Raw genomic sequence first — 23679 nt, 5'->3', positions numbered from 1 at the left:
ATGTTGCTCAGCAGAGGTTAAACAGGAGTTCAGAAGGGTAGCTGAGACCAGAGCCTTCCTTTACTGCTTCCCAGTTCAGCCTAGCTGGGCATCTGCAGACTTCATTAAGCAGATTATAAAGTAACTCTTTGTAAAATTGCAAGTGCTCTGTCTCATCCAAATGAGAACCCGATTCCACAGCCTTTTTTAGGCAAAGTTTTCACTAAAGAGAACAAATGCTTTGTATTCTGGGATTCCAGATGTGCCAGGCTGACAGGGCTATTTTCAGACAATGGTGAGATGTCTGAAATGTTTCCATTTATAGCTTCAGAAAGCGTATTCAGCATCTACAGGCTAAAAGATGCCTACTTTAAACTAATCTTTTAAACTCCCTCCACAGACAATGCAAGGGGACTCTTTTAGAAAGCAATTAATCGGGTACGTATTTGACAACTGTCTGGAGTGGGATGAAATATGCTGGCATATTTGAGAATTGCCACATTTCAGTGAGACAAATCTCATCACAGATGCTGAAATTATGTGCCATATAACTGAAAAATTACGCATAATTTCCACAAGAGAAAAAAAAAAAGTTATTTGTGTTCTGCCTGAAAGCATCGTCAAGAATTATGTTTTATTAGAAGGAAGTTTGGAGGTTGTGAATGATAAATACTAACTAAGCTCTTTAATATTCTTGAGGTTTATTTAAGAAGACTGTGTACAGTCTGGTGCATTTTCACCTGAGACACTTTGATGGCCACTTTCTGATGTGTTGCAATATAGTCTGGTAATTTTTCCCATGTCACATCTGCAGGGAGGATGTCTCCTGTTTGTACAACAAGAGCTATGTATTTGTGAACCTCCTTTGAATCAGTGATATAAAACATCATATCCTGGAGCTTCCGAGTGTCTGGTACTATAGTAACGGGTTGTTGCAAACTTTGAGCCAGGATCCAATTTTCTTCTAAAATGATCTGTCAAAGTATCCAAATTTTAACAGATGCACTGGTTGTTGTATGCAAAGGGTACGCAATCCTGAGGTGTAAGGGCAGAGTAAAATTGTTTGCTATTAAAGTTATCTAAATTGCGCACAGTAAACAATTTATTCAATCACACTTAGCAATTATTCCTCTTCCCGAATTATACATGAGTGGTCTCCTGCTGACAATTTAATTTGTATGTTCATTATTTGGAATTGCTCAGTGAGTGATTTCTGTGAACACATGCAAGCCTGCGAGCTGCTCACAAGTGCGTTTCCCGAGGCTGCTGCTGGAATGGCCTGCTCTGCGTGCTGTAGCTCTACCTAAAACGCATGGTTCAACCCTCCCCAAAAAAAGAGGGCTGTTGTAAAACCTATTGGATTTCCTAAGGCTAGTGTCACGGCACACCTGTCACTGCCCTGCCGGGGTGGTGGGGAATAACAGGGAGCCTGTCCCCAATGAGTCTGCTTGTTTCTGGAAACAGAGGACCACTGGAGACAGGTTTTGACCACATCGCCTGTCCAGGACTCAAGTTGCTATTGACATGTTGCTCTTGGTTAACATGAGGCAGCTCTTACGTCACATATAATTGGAATAGAAGTCATAAAGCAGTGATTTTTGCAGTGCATTTATCCCCTTGCTGGCTGTCAGCCCACTTCTTAGGGGTCCTTGTTACTGCGGGTTTGGCAGTGCTGGTTGAACTGGATATGATTTCTCTGTTCCCTTTTTGGACAACTTTCACATGCAGGGAAAGTTCAAAATGATCACGCAAGGATGTCTGTGTTAATCCTGAGGTAAATCCACCTCAACCATGGCTCATAATGTTTTCCCTGCAGAGATCTTTGTGAATTTGTGTGAACCTATGTGACAGCCTGTATAAATGAAAGGAATTGCAAATATTACCAGCATATACATGTATGCATGCTTTTCAGTTTTGGTACAACAGCAGTTAATGTATTGTTGTAATACTAGTCCTTTTTAGCTGTGTGTTCTAATATTCACCAGTGTCTGTTTTTGAGAAGTGAAGGCTAGGCTTGAATCTCCAGAACTTTGCATAATAGCTTCACTAAAAAATACCATTTTCTAAGATTTTAAAAAAATATATCGATTATCCATTCAGAATTTTACTTCAAGATAGAAAGGGAACTAAATAACAAGTGTTCAACATATCCAGAAGGACAAACAGAACTCAAAAAAAAAAAAAAATCTAACTTAAAAACTTGAGGAAGGAGGACAAAGAGGAACTGAGTGGGGGCAGAAGATGAGTCTATGGAGTTATTTAAACAACTGACAGAGAAAGCATGTAGGATTTGAGAGTGAAAATACTCCACACACTGAGGGGGAAGAAAAGGTAAACAGATTAGCTCAGAAGAACTGTGCATGCATAAGGTAGCTTTTTTAAAGTTAATTTTTTCCTTGCAAAAAGAAATAGAGAGAAGAGAGCAAGAGTGGGGAGGAAATGGATAATCCCATGAAGGAACATACTGGGGAAGAAAGTAAACAGAAATAAATGCTTGGAGCAAAAGTTCAAGAGCAAAAAGCAAACCAGGAATGCACAAGTTCAGTCCAAATGCACAGAAACAAGTTTGATGTAGCCCAAATATCAAGCAGAAGCAGTTTATACACTTGGGCAGATCAGCAGTCCTAAATAAGGGTCTTTGAAATACTCCTTGTTTTGAGCATAAACCTCAAGCACCCAATTTCTGGATTAAATGCCTCCTCTGCCATTTTAGAAGAGTCAGCATGAACCATTCCCCAGCGAGCATCTCTTCTGCATGTACTGTCCAACTCAACTATGTTGCTCTGTACATTCAGATGCTGGACTTCAGCCGTGCATATCAAAATGTGTGCAGTTGTATTACACCTCAACTGCTTCTTGCTACTGTTTGAGTGATCTGTGAGAGTAAAGACAAATACAGAATTAAAAAACCTCTAATTTCAATGAATAAATAAGACCAATCTTCTAAGGAATGTTTATTCTACTACTTTGTTTGGTAAAGAAAAAAGCAACAGAACTCCCCCTACTAGATATGGTTAAAAACAGGGATACAAACCACAATAAGCATACAGATATATATATATATATTTATGACTATTGCTTTTGCATGTAGGATTAGTTTAAGTACGTATACCACTGTATAAACCAGTTTCAGAACTAAAATAGCAATGACTATGGTAAAGAGAAAAGTACTAATAATTTGTAAAATCAAAAACAGTATAAAAATGTTGTATGTTCCATATCTGATTTCAGAATGTCAATATTTATTGTATTTTTTTCCTACTAATAATTACTCCTTAGTTCTTTAAAGTATGAACATATATACTGAAAGGACACTATGTTTTTGAAAGCCGTAACCAAACAAGAAAATGGAGATCCAGTAAAAACCAGAGTGAGGTGCTGTATGACTGGTTTTTAAGAAGCACTCCCATTCACCTCACTAGGGAGATCTGCTTAAAAAGGTCATCTGAGAGGATCCAACCTTTCTGTAAAGGAAAGCAGGACAGTTTTGCTTCATATTCAGAATAAGTATTCAAAATATTTTATCTAAGCTAAATTTCTTAGTAAAATAGAATACCTGCTACAACTGGATTAACTAAAAATTTTAAGCATTTTAACATGAATGAGTTAAATGAAGAAAGCATATTAAGGATTTCCAGCTATTTTGCAATAACTGCTGACACTCATCCTTGTGTATCCTAGCAGATGTGAACTGGCTTGCCTCACATTTGTAACGGATTAAGTTGTTTTGCATTTACTCTGGTGTAAGAAAATGTATATGGGAACATTTAGAGTCATATCTAACATATTTTAAACCCATCCCATAGCCTACCTGCCAGCATCTCAGCCTTGGAGCTATGTCCTACAGTTGGTGTCTGGAAGTCCAAACCCAGCATTGGTTATGTAGAATGCCCTGTACGCTTCTCAGAAGCCACTAAAACCTACATGTGGGAAATGCTAAACGGAGATGTGTGCCTCACCCCCCACCCCAAGCCCCCACTTTGCAGGCTGCCAGGTACTCACGGTCATCCAGCCAAAATCCCTGCCTGGGACAGGGACCTGCTCACCTCCTGTCACAGATCTGCGATGCTTTAACACTCGCCTATGATGTGCAGTTGCTACAGAAGATGACGGTGCTGACCACTTCTACACAATAACATCATTAGAGCATTTATCCATGAAATGGGATTTTTTGCTTCAGTGTCTTTCTCAGCCCAAGACAAGCTTGGGTGGAGAGTTACTAGTGGATGCAATGAAAAATATGAGATTCACTGCTAAAACAGTTATTTACCACAATTTTATTGCAGTTGTTTATTTATATGACTTGAGTATCCAAGTTATTAATCCTCTGTCTTTCACCATTGTTTATCATCAAAACCCCACTAAAGTAGGGAAATAGTCCTGTCCCCACAACACACCACAGATCCTTTAAATTAGGAGCTGTGGTGGTGGAACTGACAACTGAATAAAATTGCCTGGGAACCCACAGCAGAAGAATAACTGCTATAAAATCCTTTTGCCTCCACAAGCTTTTAGGAGTGTCCCAACTTCTTCCCAGTCAATGACAACACTTAACAATATTTGTGGCTTGTAGAATGATGATTATGGGTTCAAACCTTCTGCTGGCAGAACCACCTGCAAAGCTCCCCCAGAGAAGGGCTTTGCAAGCCATGGTTTGGGGCATGACCCCGGGTCCCGGGGCTCGTAGATGACTGTGCTTGCGCTGCCTTTATCCTATGCACTCCTATCAATGAAGCTCCACCTACGTGGTGGCTTGATTTACATACTAAGTTCAATTAACGCTTTTGATTCACATAGAAGTAGGATTAGGGTAAGCAGAAACTGAAGGGGCACAAAAATCTACAAGAAAGGAAAGTTAATGTGAATTAGTCAAACAGAAAAAAAATGGGTGCTCTCCCTTGGGACCACTGAACCTATTACATTTTTAGGCATATTAATGTAATCAAAGTAAGTATTTTCAGGAGGGATTAACAAATCAGCTGAATACGGTAGTTGTTTTGTTGTACTGTAAAAAATATCTGTTATACTAACGCTTTGGGACAGAAGAATGAGTATTCAATTATTACAGGACTAGAAAGAGCAATATTTAATCTGTTAATGTCTGAATTCAGCAAATAGATATTAACCTTTTCCTTCTCTATAGTTTTCCTCTATGTAAATAGCTACAGATTTGTTTCATTTTTAGCAAACGGTTTGCAAGACCTGTATATATGAGCATTACAACATTATAATTTAATTTTTCATGCATATTGAGCCTAAACATGTCTCATATTTATCATTTCCAATAAGCAAAAACTGTAGAGCACTTTTTTTCTGCTGGAAACGTAGCACCAACATATTATTTAATTACTGCAAGCGTTTAACTTTCTTGTGGTGTGGCAAAACCTACACAATTTCATCCAAGCACGTATTCAGCCTTCCCAGCTTCATCCTAGCAAAGGTCATATATCTATATGTATAGTTTGCCACCATTCTTTCTGTTACTGAGATTACTTTGATCACTATCACATTTGCTGGTTTGTTGCAGGGCAATTAATTATTGAAAATGTAGGACTGGGTTGGCCCTCCTCAGTCACTAAGTTCCACCTCTATTATCACAGGCAACAGCATAAAATAATCTTTTTCATGAAACACAATTTGCCTTCCTTATTGTTATTAGTTATAATAGTGCATTGGGATACATTCTCTCTGGATATTCTGTAGTTTTGAGTAGGGTTGTATGATGGAGTTAAAACATCGCTTATAATCTGTTACCTGTACTTATACTGCTATTCGTCAACCAAGTACTACCTAGTGAAAGAACTGCAGGGTGAGTCCCATGCTTATTTCAGGCATTTATCAGACAGGCATTGCTCTGCCAAAGGACCGCAGGCAGCTTGCCACCAGGACCCCTAAGTAAGTAAGACTTGCTTTGAAGATCTCACAATACATTGCTGTATCCAATAAATTAATTTGCCACAAGCCAAATTTAAAATAAACCCCTCCTGGATAAAACCTATAAGAATTTTAGTGGTGCTATTTATTTTTTTTTCTCTTTGTACTCTCCTAGACCATGTATTTTTTTAACTTGTGCAGTAAATCTGGACCCTTCTGCAGGCTCTAAAGGGGATTCCAGCACAATGTTCATAATTATAAAAACTCTGGAAGATCAACTGATGCCGATGACTGAGGAAATCATCACGTGCACCAGATTCTGTCACTCTTACCTTTAACAGTATACAAATACAGACATAACCCCATAGAAGATTACTCACATTTTACATTTTTAACAATTCCATAAAGGGGAATTACTGCAGATCAAGCAAAGGATCTACCATAGTGTCCTCAATTCACAAAGCAGCACAGACTCAAGTATCTACTCACTTAAACCAATTATTATGGAGCTCAAGTAATAACATAGGCATAAATTGTATGATGCTCAAGTCAGAGCATCTGGCTCCAAATGTTTACTAACCTATAAATAATCCTCGAATCACCGAACAGTTTGGGCTGGAAGGGCTGGAAGCCTTCAAAGGTCATCTAATCCAACCCCGCTGCAATGAGCAGGGACATGTTCAACTAAATCAGGTTGCTCAGAGCCGCATCCAGCCTGGCCTTTAATGTCTCCAGGGATGGGGCATCTACCACCTACCTCTCTGGGCAACCCGTGCCAGTTTTTACCACCCTCATTGTAAAAAAGTTCTCTCTTATATCTATTCCCAATCTCCCCTTCTTTAGTTTGAAACCATTACCCCTTGTCCTATCCCAACAGGTCCTGCTAAAAAGTCTGTCCCCATCTTTCCTACAGGTCCCTTTAGATACTAAAAGGCCACAGTAAGATACTGAAAGGCCACAGTAAGGTCTCCCCAGAGCTTTCTCTTCTCCAAGCTGAACGAGCCAAACTCTGTAGTGACTGGGTGTATATGATATAAAAGATCATATTACTTCACTGACATCAGTCTGAGTACATGTTAGGTAGATTACACAGCTCTCCTGAAACATTCATTTATGAGTCACATACCAGAGCATATTTTACAGTACATTTTAGAAGTGCTGTCATGATTTAAAAAAGGGGTGGCTGAGGCTTGCTGTCTCACTTCCAGTCCTTTTGTGTGGATTTATATTATTGTAGATATATACACCCTGAATTCTACGGATGAAATGTTCTGCTAGTCATGACTCAAACAGATGCTGGAAAACTGGAAATAAATTTTTAAAAGTGACTCAAAGCCCCAAAAACACAGTAGCAAAAGCTAAACAAGATTAGCTAAGAGTATGTTCAGATATTGACTCAGACACGTCGTAGCAGATATCTCAGATAGTAACTGATTCCAGCAGAGAAAAGCATCAAAGAGGATTATGGTTGGAAACCAGACTGAAACTAAGGCACAGATCAGTCATGAAGAAGAAAAAATTACCTAAGTATGTGATGAAGCACCCATCACTTCAGAGCAAGTATCTTTCTGAGCAGCATGCGATAGTTTAAATAAAAAATATAAGCTTGATACAGGAATTGGCTGGGCAAAACTCCTGGGTCTTATTTTGAACATGAAGATGATTATTCTAGTTTATTAAATACTGACCATAAGTCAAGCTTTCTTATAGATATATATGGGACAAGCCCATATATTCAAGAAAACTGAGGAGAGCACTAATTGATGCTTTATATTACGTCTAAGTCTAGAGTACTATCTTTTTATGTTTCTAGGATATAATCTTTTAAAGTTTGTAGACTGTTAACACATAAATCGTTAAATATAAACACATTTTATAGAGTGATAAATTTTATCAGAATGATAGACTGGGGGGGCTATTTTTGATTCACCTGTTAAAAAACAGCGTCAGGTTTTCAGCACATGGCATGATTGGCAGGAGCAGCTTGGCTGGGTGAAACAGAGCAGGGGACACAAGGCACAGCCCAAGTGACCACATCCACAAGAGACAACACATTTCTTACCTGTCTCAGGTACCCAGGCATCGCCGACAAGTAAGACATGATACTAATGACAGCGCTGAAGTTACATGAGAATACCTGTGCTGAGTCATCCCATGGGGTGAGATAGCCTGCCGTCCTGTCCCTTAGCCGTGAAAAGTATAGGAAGAGGGCACACACAGCTGTACGTCCTTACTACATGCTGTCAGCCTCTGGCACTTTGTGCCTTAATGATTTCCTGGGCTGGTCTTTAATAGCTGCCAATGAAATCCCCATTCACATTTTTTCAATTCTCATTCGACCAAGACAAAACAGTTTTGTGACTCAGGAACTTCACACAACATGTAATACACACAGAATATATCGTGTGGAAGGGTTATTAGCAGGATTTAGGGATTGTCACATCACATTCTATGCTACTTAAGTTTAGCAGATTTTCCTCTCTGAGAAAGGGACATAAAGCTAAAAGCAAAACTTGTGCAACGTTATCTGTTCTACACTGAAGGTCCTTCAAACAGGTGGTGTTTCATATTATTTCTAATACCTTTGTTATCCATCCTGCACAGTTATCTTTCAAGCATGAGGTTGTATAATTATTTTAATTGCTCCAGCAACAACTCCCAAGATCAAAACTCATATGTATGCCCGCACATACACAAACACACAACGGTTGTCCTACCGAACAGTCCAGCAATTTTAAAATATTAAAAATGTGATCTACCTCCAGATCTATCAAGCAGCAACCCAGTCTCATAAAATAGTAATGTTTCTTATTTTTTGATTCCTCGCAGGCATCAGGCATAGCAGCAGGAAGGTGAGTTAGCAAAGACATTCAGACACTTCTCGAAGGCACAGTGACCTCAAGGGTCAAAACCAACTCTCTCCAGCAAAGCATGAGCTGGTGCTCCCTTATGCCATTAAAGCACCACAGAATTAGGGAGAGAACACCTTTTAAATCAAGAATTTCATAGGCACAGAGAAGTAACTCTGGAAGCTAAACAATGATGTTTCAGATAAAAAATGTATTTATTGCTGCAGCTGTTTCTTAAGTAGTTACTTCCTGACAAACCTGGCTGAAAAGAATATTGTAAAACAAACTCCAATGGTTTGGCAGTTGATTAACAGTATTTATTATACATGTCATGAATGGCACTGACACTGTGGAAGCCTAGGTCCTATAGCATCACATTCTATCAGAAACACTACACAATCATTTCCCTAAGCTATATTTGCAGCAGTTACAACTGCTTTACTTTTTTAATGCCAGCAATTACATTTATGTTTGTTTTCACATAATACCTCTTTAGGACAGCTGGAGAGAAACCAATCACTTACAGATGGAAATTTATTGTTTTGTTTGGCTTTTTTTGTTTTAAAGAATCTTGCTGTGTATTTCAAAATCTTTCATTTCTTTAAAAACCAAAACTAATACAATCGGTCTCTTAGCCTTTTTCTGCAATATTCTTCATGTTACTTAAGACAATTTTCATGTGGTATAAATACGAATGTTTAAAGCAAGTTGCTATATTTTGAAGACAACTTACTTGTTTTCATTGACAATACTGACTATACTTCATGATGGCAAATAATTTCGAGAAAGTATAATCACAAATACAGTGGGTTTGTTATTTTAAAAAACACAACACAGAGGCCACCACAATTACAATAAAACTTCAGCCTGCTATGATTTGTTTTCCTCCGAAAGTAAGGCGGATTGAAGATCAACAAAAGAATCAACAGAAACATATTGCACAAACAGTCAAAATGCAGAAGCCAACCTGCTGGCTCTACAGGGAGAGGAAGAACTCAAGCTACTTCAACGAAAGTAAATGGCACTTGTCAGTCAAATTTGGCTTGACTAGGTCTCATTCTGCTTTACTTTTCTGCTCTTCAGCTTCACCACTTTGCATTTCTCTTCCTCGCTTTGGGGAAAGGCTGCAGCAGAGTTCTGCCCCCTAGGACTGTGCACTGAAGGAGCTGCAGTTTGTGACCCCAGGGGGCTTGCGGCGGGGGGACCCTCTCTGGAGGTGGTGGGAGGGCTGCACTGGAGGGGTCTCTGGCAGCGAGACGTGGTAGAAGTTTGGTAACCGAATATCGTACCTAAAGCCTTTCCCCGCCTGCACTCTGTCATTCAAGGCATATAGTTTTTCAGCAATGTCGCTCCCGATTAAAATTGAGAACAGGCGGGAGATGAAACGGTGTTTAGCAAAGAGCAGATACAGCTTCTTTCTCCTCCAGGCCACGTACCGACAATCTGTCTCTGCTGTAAGCGTTACCTATAGGACAAAATTAAAATTAGCAGTGATAATGCTGCTGCTCCCCTTGCTCAAAAAGCACCTCCGCTCTCTCAGCAGGCAGGCAGGCTGTGTCCACAATGCATCTTTGCACCTACTGCAATTAAATCCCTTTAATACAGTCAGAGCTCTGCAAAGTATGCCAAAGACAAGTGAGAAGAGTGACTGGGAATGGACTGTAAGGTTGTATCTTGTCAGCCTCAGTGACAATATGCCGACACCGATGCTGAACAGCAGCTTCAGCCAGGATGCAGGTGGATGGTGGGCCTTGGCCCTGCGCTCCCTGCTTCACCCTCGGCAGCCCCAGCTGGCATGGCAGGTCTAAAGAAAGCTCTCAACAAATGCCATTTGCCCTTGTGACACAAGACATCAGATCCACACAGGCAGGAGCTAGCGTGTCAGTCAAGTGACAGCGGCGTGTTAAGGAAGCGAAGGCAGTCTGTTCCCTAAGAAGCTCATGGGTCACAGGGGGCAGCCCTGATGGACACCATGTCCCATGCTGTCCCCCTGTGCCAAGCTGGACCATGGACATGCCTCTCCACAGCACTCCCAGCCTCTTCCCTGCTCTCCCGTTCACCTCCTGCAGGGAAGCCCCTTCAGCACCAACTTCCACCCACCTCCTGCAAACCTGGTTTCTCAGCCAAAGAATGTAAATAGAGTGTACCTCCTGGATTAGCTTTAAGAAAAAACCCGTTTGTTTTAATGACAAGGTGCAAACAGAAAGAAGATATGAACAGCATAACTAGTCCAGCAGATAAAGAGGAATCGCCCCCTCAAATTAATGGGATGCCTCTTGTTTGTATAATTTCACAAAAAACCCCCACAACTAAATGAACTTATTTCTCAGTCAATTAGTACTTCAACAGTTTTCTACAGTATTAAACCAAAACCACAACAAAAACAACACAACAACAAACAAACAAGTTCCAATTTTACCTGGAAAATTCCCTCTTCTGTGGGCCTCAGAGAATCCCATTCAGGAGAATCCAGAAATTGAAGAGGAAATATATAATGCAGAAACTCCCCATCGACTGTCACTCTGATCCTACCAAGATAAGATGTGTTAATTTGTTAGTACTACCTGTACAGCAGTGATGACTGCCAACAAGAACGTGTTATTTCTACTATGTGAGGAGTTTAAATCTAGCTTTGAGAGGATGAAAAAGCAATCACTGGCCAACAGTATCCTAATTATATTTTTGGACACAACTTGATCAGGCTGTTTTAAAGAGAATACAAGACAATCGTGTAACTGAAATGGAAACCTTTCCAGGGCTGACTCAAGTCATATTATTCTCTCTGGGGAAGGTCTGTGCAGCAACGTGGAAGCTCTCTCATGTAAAGGCCAGCGTGCACTGGAGGGGTGAAAGACCAATGCACATAATATCGTGTGCCTCCTTCACTTGAAAGCCACAGGATATACTTCTGGTTTGGCAAATACACATTTTAGAGGGAAGAAGGCAGCAAAAGCAGCGAGTGGAAAGCAGGATTTCCCCATGGCATGTATTAGGTAAGGCTCTCCCAATGTTTAACAGGAATTACATGGCCAGAGAAGAGCACAGAGGTACAGGATCTCTGTGTGAATGCTGTGTCCAAAATTTGCAGATGCCAAAGAAAGATTTTCTTTCTACTTTTCAAATAATATTTAAGTTTGAAGACACACAAGCAGGAAATGCATTCTTGAACCTCCTGAGCTAAAAGAAAAAAAAGCAAGCTGTAGGAATCCGCTTTTTACATCTGCTCTGCATTGAGATTAATGCTTCTTAGGAAATCAGAAGCAGCAGCCCTATGCTGCAGGAAGGAGGGTAGCAGGAACTCTCTGCATTATTATTAACTGCCTGGGCACGTAGAAGGATGGAGATGTCTCCTTCCGCATGACTACGACTAGAAGCAACCTCCACATGGTACTTTCTAGAGAGCTCCCAAAAATGCTTTGAACCAGGGGTCACTAGGGCCAACTACCCAAATCCATATTGCAAGTAGTCCTAAATTAGCTGAGTTTCAGGCTCCCATCTACTCTTGTGGTGGTCCAGTACTGCATACCACTTTGTCTACAGCACGAAAGCCACTATTTCTCTTCAGGAAAGCATCAGCAAAGATGCCATAAGGATCTCCAGTAAGCAGGGAGTATAAGCAGGTAGATTTATTGCCTCAAAGTCTGACTAAGTGCCACAGTATGCAGTAACTATCGACTCAGTTCTGCAAATCTTGACAGAGCTCAACTATGTTCCCTTGTAATGGAAGGTCACTCTTAGGCTTTCTGCTCTCCCTTCCTTCTCATACCCCCCCGAAAGAAACCAAATACAATCTGTATCAAAATCAAGATCTCTATCAGAGTTTATCTCAGTATATTAGTTCTATTTCATAACTACCTTTAAGTCCCATTTCAGATGATACTAGCAAAGAAAAGTAAGAAAGATGCTGTGTTCATCAGCTAGGCAGTAGACAGATAGCAAACCATAGCCTGGAGACTGAAGCACACATTTGTTCCTAACCTGTTAAGTGCTATGATACAGTGGTCTGGAAAAGAATGACTTAAAATCCTTTTCTTTCTGCTATTACAGATTTTGTGCTTAGTGCTTTTATGCTAGTGCTGTCCTAGACAACTGTATTTAGCCTATTAATATTTATATTACTTGCATTAATATTTCATCTATTGTACTGGAAAACGAACAAACAATACACAAATCAGGCTTTTTCTTTTTGTTTCCATCTTCAAGAAGGAGCAAAAAATAAAGATACTTGCAGTAAGTCTGAGCAAACCAATACAAACCTGCCTGACACAAGCAAGGACAGTTTATCAATAGGTGTTTTGCCCTGCATGGCGTAACAGTGTTCCTTCTCCAGGGTAACTACTTCTGCATCGCAGCACAAGACAATTTTCCTGTAGACAGTCAAGGAGATTCCCAGAGGCTGGAAGAGTGCGCTGTAGAGTTCCTGGAATTCTCTGTCAAAGGAAACACTCCGAACTTGGTAGGTAACGTAAATGAACTGGACGAAGCATATAGCAAACAGTATAAAATTCCAGGAGAATATATCAGCGGCACAGACATCCAGCCAAGCCCAAACAGAAGAGCAGAGAAAGCCCAATCCAAGCAAACTGAAGACATAGAGTAGCCCAAAGAATCCACTTCCACCCATGAAGCCAACAACAAAAAGAATACTGGCTAGGTGGTAGATAGATCCCTCTGCCTCTTGCTTCCAGGTGGTACAGGTAGGATGTGCATATATCAAACTTTCCCAAAAACTTGCATTTTCTCCCATGGTTGGAACAATTTTTCAATTCAGCTGAATCCTGGAAAATTTTATTTATGCGACACAGCTAGTGGGGTCCTTTGCTTTTCCATTCTTGCAAACTCTGCTCAATGATCACATAACACCAGGGTCTCTTTTGGTAGCAACTTTGCACTTTGGATTTCCAGCAAGTAGGAGGCTCATGCTGTCTCTCATCAGTTCATGTATTGTCTTGACTTTGGCCATGTCATCTGCAGTTTCACCTGGTCTGGACAGTTGAAGAAAAGATTCATTACTTATAAAATTATTTTCATCAATTAAACTCTATCAAAGCTTTTATTGTCTAAAACCACAGACTGCATTACACTCACCCAACTCCCCTTGTAGCTCTGTGATTCCAGGATCAAACCTTAATATTCATTCAATTGAATATCATGTTCCTGTATCTATGAACCCTGTAGTGACTGTTGAATTGTTGCTGAATCCCTGTAAACCTGGACATCGGGTCCACAGCATCCTGTGACAAGTCTTTCCACAGCCTAACTGCTGAGAAAGTAGCTACATTTGTTGGTCATGAACCTGCCATCTGCAAGTCTCACTTAACGCTCTACCTACCTCTTGAACAAGTAGAGACAGTGAACTCTTGTCCCTTGTTCAACTCCTCCATGTCACTCTGGATTTCTGTCAAGTCACTTTATTTTCTCCGCTTTGTGTTTCTGTTACCATTAAGGCTGCTCTGTCCCCAGAGACAACAAACTACATCCCCAAACTCCACAATAAGAGAAACCCAAGTATCATGAGAGATGGACTTTCCTACTCCAAGGATGACAGGCAATAAGCTGTCATGTATAAAGAAGACTACAAAGCTTCAAGGCAGACTTATACAGATTACGTTACTAGAACACTAAGTAATTCTGCAAAATACTTTTCAAAGGGCATTTACAAATCAATTTTATAACATTTGAAGTTCTACCTTGTATAATTTCATGCCACAACCCTCATAATTTTATTGTTCAACACTGTAAAATGTTAAACATGCTATTTGTCTCCAAATTATAATCTATTCCCAAGAATTAAATAAGAAGCAAAACAGACAACTGCAAAGCATGAAAAAACAGCTTTCTGTGTCTGTCTGTTGAAGTAAAAATACATGCTTCAATGTAAGATTAGACGTAGTAGAAACTGCAAAGCCAGAGTCTATCAGTAGTGTAATCAGGACTGAAACTCTAAGTCTTTAACTGTTCCTATTCCCAGTAAAACAGCAAGGAAGCTAAGAAACATCTGCCACCTAAATCATTAGATTCTCTACAATATCAAAGGTAGCTTCTTTCCCCCCCCCGCCCAAGAGCCACAGAAGTCAATACTTTAAAAGTACTGCTGGTGCAGTGAAGCATCCAACACCATTCAGCAGGGCTTGCAGTGGGGGTTTTGTTGTTGTGTTTTGGTGGGTTTTGTTGGGTTTTTTTAACAGTGACGGGCCTAAAAAAATTAATAAAGCAAAGTCATATCATATTTCCTAGCTGCTACAGCTTCACTACTTTTAAGTTTATTCAAACCCCAACACTAATTCCATGATTCAAAAATACTAATGCTAAATGAAGACATAAAATCCTATACAACCAAGTGGCAGAGTTCAGAAGAAAAGGTTAGGAGGAGAGCTCTCCCTCTCTGGAAGTGGTAGTAGGGAAGTCACTGACCCATAAAAATATAACAGCTAAAGAGCAAGGTCCCTTTCAAATCTGAAAGTGCTTAATATCCTACTACGGTGGTAGAACTAGCATTATAAGAATAAAGTACTTTGTAGCTATGAGCTTTGCTTCTTGCCTCTTTACCCAAATACTCTTCTCTGATACAGGATTTAGCCCTTGGAGAATGGGAGATGAGAACTGCATCAGCTACGAGGAAGTTACCTGGGTATGGCAAGAGCATGAGGAATTTTAAGCAGTACTTCTGTGACCAAGGGGTGAGATTTCTGAACAGAAAGAAAATAAAACTGGAACTTCTGAATCCAGTCAGCATTTCCACTGCGGTCAAAAATCAGCACCAGAAGTTTTTTGTTTGATTGTTTGTTTTTTGAAATAGATTAACTGCTAACAGTGACTATGGATTACTGTTAATACTTTTACTCTATTGCCAACATTTTGCTCTGAGCAGTTCTCATAAGAACCTAATTTCTACAAAACAATTCAGTGGTTTGAATTGAACCATGACTGAGAAGTTACATGGGAAGCTATATGCATGCCACAAACAAAACACCGTGGATCCATACTGTAATCTACTTTCCATTATCAATGTCTTTTTATCATGTAAAGCCACACATTGCAATAATTTGACATAATGTTGCAATAATTCCACAAAATTTATGTTCAATTTCCAATTTGCTTATAGCATTCACAGTCAGCCCACATTACAACTCACAGCATTGCTTTAAAACACCTATTCATGACCAAATGGGTCAAAATAATTTTGAAAGAACAGTACACCACTAGGACACAGATAGAGGGTCATCTTACACAAAACCAAAGCCCTGGAAAAACTATCCTGTATTTGTAACTGTTTCTTTTTGGAATGGGACCTGTTTTCCAAAAAGACAGTATGCAAAACAGACTGCATGCAAAATTCCCACTTATTTCAGTAGTTCTGTACAATGAGAACTTTAATGATACAGCACTGTGGTACAGCATCACCAGGCTGGAGAGGGCCTCCCTCTATCCTGTACTCTATCCAGGCAAGAGGAGGGATGAAGAAGGGAGGCCAGCACTGGCACAAGATACAGCCTCACCAACATGACACGCTCCTGAGCTACGTAAATAATGCAGAAAAAACTAACCCTCTGGAAATGCTGATGAAGGCTACTGCTAAATGAAGCTGTTTTCTCAGGGCTATGGTGAAAAGCAGGCATGCTTGCTGCCAGTGAACTGCAGGCAAAAAGAAATAATTCACCTCTTTTGAATCAAGAAATTATTCTATTATTTGGGAGACGAAACTTGTTGGTAGTTTTTTTTGTTTAATGAAGTATTAAATAGAATGGTGGTGGAGCACTGGAACGGGCTCCCCAGGGAGGCAGTCACGGCCCCAAGCCTGACAGTGTTCAAGAAGTGATTGGACAACATCCTCAGACATATGGTGTGAACTGTGGGGTTGTCATATGCAGGAAGAGGAGTTGGACTCGATGATCCTTGTGGGTCCCTTCCAACTCAGGACATTCTATGATTCTATGAGAACAGAGACAGTAGGATGTATGTGCCTAAGTATAGTAAAATTTATAATTTGGTTGGTATTTAGCACTAGATAACGCTTTTCACATTTTTCTTCATAGTTCCTACAAATGCAAAATTTAAACTTGAGGGCTTCAGAACAGTCACTCTAATTAAACCATTCATCTACTGCAAGCATGGGTGGGGCATGAAAAATCCCCCAAACCAAAAAGCCAAACAGCTGTGGTACCAAGTCCGAGTCATCCTCCACAGAGGAGGTGCTGTCTACAAAGCACCCACAGTAGCACCGCATTGCCAAGTTTGTACACACCCAGAGGGGATACCATCCTTTCACTGAGATGCATCAGTGTTTTAAGCTACCAGTTCAGGGAACGTGCCAATTGACATGGCCTCGTTTGATGTTCTGCTTCAGCTGCCCTGCCCGTGATGAACACTTATTGCTACAGGTTCATTTGATGGTGGTAATCAGGCAACCTTCAGTGGGAAACTGCATTTAAAGCAGATATCTTGGATCATAAGCCTGAAGAACTGTATCTTTCCCAAGTAAATGTTGAATACTTTCTACTCTGTCCCCTGCCGAAAGAGAAGATGGAGCACTAGGCACAAGCACAGCCTCTGCTTTGTGACTATCATATTCAGAATAATACAACATTGACATTCATAGGCTGCCAGAACCACAGGCACACAGAATCATAGAATCATTTAGACTGGAAAAGAATTTTAGGATCATCAAGTCAAACCACAAACCTAACACTGCCACGTCCTCCACTAAACCTTGATCCCAATCAAAGAATGGAAGAGGTCTCCTCCCAGCTTGGGAAGGAGACATGCCCTATCGACACAGGCTGAATCACTGCGGCACTTCTGGATGTTTTGCTCCACCACATGTCCCACACTCTCCAGCAAGAGCAGATCAAGTGCTGGGAAAAAAATCAATCCAGACTGGAGATGTGAGCAATATATAGTGGTATGGACTTCTTCAAAACAAACAACAGCACTGCCAAAAGACTAAGCTGTCATCAGAAAGCGTTAAAATCCATGAGTTTACTGGAGCTTCAAAGCAGAACATGGAGTATTTCACTTATATTCACCAAAATAAATACCCTCCAGCAACTTAAAACTTCATATAAGCAGTATACTAAACCAGTCAAAACAGGATTAATTTATATTGTAATTTAAATGCACATAGTACAACCTTTCCAAATGAGCTTTTTCCCCATACACTGTAGTATTGCCATAAAGAATTACCAACTACATACATTTTTAATTTGCTTGAGAGATGGGTACTTTACCCCATTTTTGTCACTGATGAATAGAATTCAACTCTGAGAAGCTTTGAGTGTTAGTTACTGTGTCTGGATCACAATAATTTCTGCAAAAAATAAACCCTAAAAAGCCCTGAGGCCACCGGCAGTTCTCTCTTTGGTCTTTTTAATTAAGCCAAAAGTACAGCTATTCAGAGTTTGAATACTCCATTCTGTAGTTGTACTATGCCAAGTATTTAGCCAGAAAGCCCTCAGCACTTTCACCCTGAACATGTTTACAGGCTGTAGAGCCATACATGCTGATCATGTAACCAGCCTGAATGAACTACATTGCCTGCTACAGGTTTGGAAGCAAAAGGGAAGGTTTTCCTTCATAACATATATGCTTTCATATACAAAATGAGATTATGCTGGATTTAACAAGATTTGTCTCACTGGCTTTAGCCATCTACAGTGCGGATGCTCATACATGAGGTAGCGTATGGCTGCAGTCAGCGAAGCTGCTCCAGCAGCTGCGCCAGGAACCAAGCAGTCCCTCCAGCCAAGGGTCCCTTGATGCCCCCATGCTTCCAGAGGGATGAGCTCTGAACACCCTCTCTAGGCTGTCAAGTTACATCTGGTCCGCTCCTTCATTTTAGCAACTCTTTCCTTTAACATGCAGTGCAATTGCATACATTGATTAATGTACCCCTTCCTTCGATTGCCCCACATCTCCTTTCTCTGCCCCCCTACTGACACCTACTGCTCTCAGCTGTTGTTTCTGTAGCACGCTTTCCCCAGGCTACTTTCCTTCTGCAGTTCTTCACTTGAGGTTACATACCCAAAGGGACCGAGACAACCAAACTCTTAATTGCAATGCGGTGTCTAACTAACGCAGTGCACGGAGGAGCTCTGCACCTACAGACAGGTATGGCCATGTGCCTATAGGCAAGTACAGGAAAATAAGTTATTTTCAGTGACAAACTGTCCTTGAACCTATTCCAGGCTCAAAGCATACATACAGCAATTAGGACAGTAACTAACAACAGAAACTCATAATCTAGCTTACCTTAAACTTCTTGAGATTATATCCTAGACAACAGTAATTCAAATACTGGATAACACTGTTTTCCCCCCAAAAATACAGCCTGTGCAATACAGAGAAGGCAAAAGTATCTTCATCACGGCCCATAATATCTATTCAGGAAGTAAAAATGTAAGGAGGATGAGTCCAAAAAGGACTACGCAATCCAAAAGACAAAGGTATCGGGATAATCAGTCACGGTAAAACTACATATATACAAAGATACAAAAGCATATATAGCAAAGGTAATTAACTAATGGGACAGCTTTAAAGATTTCCTTTGCCAGAAATTAAGGAAGTTAGGATGCTGCCTGGTACCTAAAATAAATCTGGATAAGTCTTTATTAAAAAATGAATTGATTTAATATGATTTTATTTTTTTGTTCTCTAGGAAGTTAGATTAGATGATCACAACAACGTCTTCTGGACTTTTGTCTGAAGTTACTTAATAAAAACAAGTTTTATATACCTAGAAAGTTACATACCTGGTCTTTCCAATGAAATCCAGAAGCCTATCTTAGATACCCAGACTTAGCTACTTTAGAAAACAGAAAACCCTGAATACAGGTATGTCTCTCAACTTATTCCTCATATAGACCTTCCAGCAGAAACCTTCATCCATATGGAGTCAGCATTTTTCCTGGCAATATTTTTAAAAGAAAGGGATGTTTTATCAATGAATGCTTTAACATGAAACACATATGCCACCCTGCCAGCCAAGTCTCAGGATCCTGCTGCCCGGGCAAGTATCCCCATCACAGAATGAAGAGTGACTGCAGCACAGTTTGTCCTCCCTCAGTCTCCTTTCTGTGCAACATCACAGCTTCAACAAGAAGGACAGCAAGTGACCTGCCCACATGAGCCAAAATGAATCACTCTGGGCACCCTCATGGGAGCAGGAAAAGGGATTTGCAGTCTTGTGGGCTGAGGAAGGCATCTTGTGTCTCACTGATGTCTCATCGCTACGCCTCACCCCCTGGATCAGTGCTCTCAGCACAGGCTGTCACTTGGAAGGTAAAGCATCTCAGACCCTAGGAAAAGCCATCATACACCTTTCCCAGTCCTTTCAGTAACCCCTTGGGGTCCTAGTCCTTCCAGTAGCCCACTTCCAGTGCCTCTGGGCCACACAGGCTGCAGCTCCTGAACTGGACCCCTGCCCCCAGAGCACCTGAGTGAAGTGACACCTTCTTGGAGAGCAATCCTTCTGGGAATGCTCAGAGCTACAAAACAAGCAGCTGGGGCACGTCCAACCATCCGTGGCGCTTCACTGCCTTCAGGCAAGCCTTGAAAAATAACCAGCTGTGAAGCTGGAGTTTTTTGGACACAAAATCCAGCTCTGGTTAGGCAAAATTTAGGCTCCCATGTTCAAGGCTGTTTAACCAAGAACCCCCTTCAGTCAGCTGCTGCCTAACCCTGGAGACACCCCTATGTTGAAGCCAATGGTCCAGACAAACAACCCACCAATGCCATGAGGCTGATGACTGGTTGTCCTCCTCACCAGGCTGGGCCTGACTCCTGCCTCCCTGCAGCAGCCTATGCAGAACTGCTTTCTCCAAAGCAGAGCACTTTAATGGGAGTCTTTTCATAGGGCCTTCCAGTCATTGAGCTTGTTTGGCTGCAGCTGGGAAGGCCTGATTCTACTTATGTCTTTTTAAGAAGTGGAAAAAACCTGGGTGGGGGGAGAGCAGGGGGCATCAAGAGCGAAAGAAAACCAACAGCAATACAGAATAGTTTAAGGTTCATTAGAAGCACTGCATACAGTGAAGCTGCTATTATTTAGTCTTTAAATATTTAAAGACCAGCTTACTATACACAGCTTACAGTACTTGAACGATTGCTCATTTATCACTGTAAAATATACAATGCAATCCTCTGTGGTTGCAAAGCCAATATGGAAGATGCTATCCATTTTATCATCTAGACAGTATCTGATAGGATACAGATTTTCTTCCAATTTCAGTCAGAACTGATGAACCATAAGTACATGTGGCATTCCCGTCAAACTAAGACAAATAATCCCCTCCCTCATTTTTTAAGGTCTTTTGCTCCTAAGAAACATGAATATGGGAGGACAGTCAGACATTTTTTAAACTAACTACGCATTCCTACCACTTGGGTAAATTTGAGCAAGGTTCTTGTATATTGAACAGCATTGGCCAAATAATGCTGGGTTCTGTTTTATTGCAAAGTGAAGTGCAAGTTCAAACTTTTCTACAGTTTAACTTTTAAATTAATAACAGAGAAAGCAGCTACAATGCCTATTTCACAAGTGCTTTAAAACTGTGTTAATGAACTAAAGCTGCACCCTGCAAAATTCAGCTTAAATGCATTGGTACTGTGTAGTATGTCCTTTGGACAGGAAAGTATTCCCGTGAAACCAACCACCTGATGTGAACTTCATTTTCCAAAAAAAGAAACAAACACAGAGGCTTGGTTCATCACACTACCCTTCCATGTACAACTGGATTATGGAGAAGTAGTCTCATGAGCCATGTGTTCAACCAAACAGCATGCTGAGTCACGAAATGCCACATTTATGTACCCCATAAGCTCCACACCAGAGTGAAACACAGTGAAAGGCAGCGAGGATGCCCTAATAGAGCTCCTGAAATTATTTATCTTTAGGTCCGCTCTCTGCTTTGCTGGAAGGAGTGTCATACGGCTTTAAATACAAAGCAGAGCCAGGCAGAACCATACACATTGCACTGGTTTAGCACCACTTTCATTAGTTTTCTATGAGAGCCGGAATACTTTTAGTTTCATCACATAATACAACCACAAACTGAGGCTTTGTTCACTGTACAATACCTGATTTGTGTCTGGGCAGCGGCGGCATGCCTGGTTACAGGTACTGTATCAGCACCTTGAGACACTGATCAAACTTCATTTTCGGAAGGCAGTGAAACACACTAAAATGATAAAAATGAAATCTCATCTCTGAAGAGCCTGCACACCTAATAAAATGATTAAAAGTTGTTTCAGCTAACAATGCTGTTATTGAATCTTTAATAAACTTTCTGTTCTGAATTTCCCCCATAAAAAGTTTTCCTGCCACAAACTTTGCCTTTACAATTACCTGTATCACATTTCCTTATGTTTCAATACCTCTTCTCCTCCCTACAGGACTTGCAGCGTACTTACTATTTAGCAAGCAAGGCATTTCTTAAAAACTTGACATTTTAAGCTACTTTATTATTTGGCACCACACAGAACTTTGTGGAAAGCCTGAACAGCAAGTTCTACAGATGTGGAAATTATTTCTTGTTTTGCTGTGGTCAGTGAAGACATTTTTATTTGCATATATACCATCATATTCCCATTAATCAACAGGGTGGCAATAAGCCCAAGTTCTGGAAGCCAGATTTCATCAGTGACATCTTTATAACACTACCAGGTGGTCCATGATTCAATATTACAAGAGATCAGCTATATAAAATGTTTGCCCATAAAGTGATTGACAACCTAAACACACACAGAGCTTTACAGAACAGCTGAAGAAAATGTGGTGAAATATTATAGTTTGGAAAAACATGTTCGGAAAAAAAATATTATAGTTTGGGGAGAAGAAGCATTTTGTGTCATTCATTTTCTCTTCGGAAAGAAACAACTGCAAATGCAAAACCAGATCTTAATTTCAGGGTTCATCTGCTCTTACCATTTGTTGATGAGAAGAGAGAAGAGTCAAGTAACGGCAGCCCACCAAGCAAACCCCTAGTCAGTGGAAGAAATCCCCGGCCCCCGGGTTGGCTTTGTGAAAGCAGGATACTCGAGTCAGCTCTTGTGAGTGGGCTGCAGCTGCACCCGAGGAGAAACCCGAAACCACGAACCACGCTTTGCTTAGAAATAAACCCTAAACCCGAGAGACATAACGAAGACTCTCACTTCTGACAGAGACCTCGGGAGGGGAAGCTCATGGCAGTCTGCCCCGCTCCTTTATAACTCGGGGGCTCCGGTTACCGCTGCCGGACCGCACCAGCGAGGCGTGCTGGGGCGGAGCGCACTCCTCCCGGGGCCGGGAGGGCCCCGGCCAGCCCGCGGCTACTCCCCGGCACACACAGCCAGGACGCCGCCGAGCGCTCGGGGCAGCAGCCCTCCCCCGACGGCCAGTCCTCGCCGCCGCCCCAGGCCCCAGGCGGGTGTCCCCGGAGCGCAGCGAGGCGGGACGCGGCCCGGGCTCCCCCTCGGTCCCGGGCTCCCCCTCGGTCCCCGGCTCCCCTTCGGTCCCCGGCCCCGGGCAGAACGGGGCGACGCTCCGCGCGCTGTCTGACTGGACAGCGCCGGCGGGGGGCGGGCGGAGGAAGCGCCGGGATTAGCCCGCCCCGGCTCGGCTCGGCTCCCGCCCTGCCCGCGGCCCTTACCTGCCCCGTGCCTCTGCCCGCGCCCTCGGAAAAGTTTCCCGGCCGCCCGGACGGGACGGGCTTAAGGTGCCGCTCCTCGCCGCTCCCGGCACTGCCGGCACGACATCCCACCGCGGCCACCGAGCCGCCGCTGTGACTAAAATAGGCAGAAGCCGGCGGGAGGCTGCGGGCGGCGCCAGCTCCGGGGCCGGCACCGAGCGGCCGCAGCGCGCAGGCGCCTCCCGCCGGCCCCGGGGGGCTGCGGGCGGCGGGTGAACCCCAGGCGAGCGGAGGCGAGCCGCACGGGCCGAGACCGGGAGAGCCGAGGAGGCGGGCGCTGCCGCCCGTCCCGCCGCGCCCCTCCTGCGGTAGCGGCC

The 23679-nt window shown here is 42.0% G+C and overlaps 2 protein-coding genes across 4 annotated transcripts in view; both read right to left on the bottom strand.

Annotated features, from left to right (window-relative positions):
• The window catches only part of POPDC1 (popeye domain cAMP effector 1), a 54463-nt gene extending 31029 nt beyond the window's left edge, over positions 1-23434 (bottom strand). Inside the window, exon 1 of the mRNA XM_082048038.1 lies at positions 23324-23434. The gene's annotated coding sequence lies outside the window, so the exon portion shown is untranslated. The remainder of the gene's footprint in view (positions 1-23323) is intronic.
• Positions 4159-23458, bottom strand: POPDC3 (popeye domain cAMP effector 3). 3 transcript variants are annotated; one of them, XM_082048041.1, is made up of 5 exons: positions 22621-23096; positions 21774-21874; positions 12959-13687; positions 11122-11230; positions 4159-10167 (listed from the first exon to the last, which is right to left on the bottom strand). In XM_082048041.1, the coding sequence occupies exons 3-5, from the start codon at positions 13447-13449 to the stop codon at positions 9847-9849; spliced, it is 921 nt and encodes a 306-aa protein (XP_081904167.1). In that variant the 5' UTR covers positions 13450-13687; positions 21774-21874; positions 22621-23096; the 3' UTR covers positions 4159-9846. The 3 variants fall into 3 exon arrangements, with proteins under 3 accessions (XP_081904167.1, XP_081904165.1, XP_081904166.1); XM_082048039.1 differs by lacking the exons at positions 21774-21874; positions 22621-23096 and adding an exon at positions 23324-23458; XM_082048040.1 differs by lacking the exon at positions 21774-21874.
• Between the last annotated feature and the right edge of the window lie 221 nt (positions 23459-23679).

The sequence above is a fragment of the Streptopelia decaocto genome (genome assembly GCF_964273445.1).
Source record: "Streptopelia decaocto genome assembly, chromosome: 3".
Taxonomy (NCBI): domain Eukaryota; kingdom Metazoa; phylum Chordata; class Aves; order Columbiformes; family Columbidae; genus Streptopelia; species Streptopelia decaocto.
Note: the sequence above shows the minus strand (reverse complement) of the source record. Positions and strands in the feature narration are given on the sequence as shown.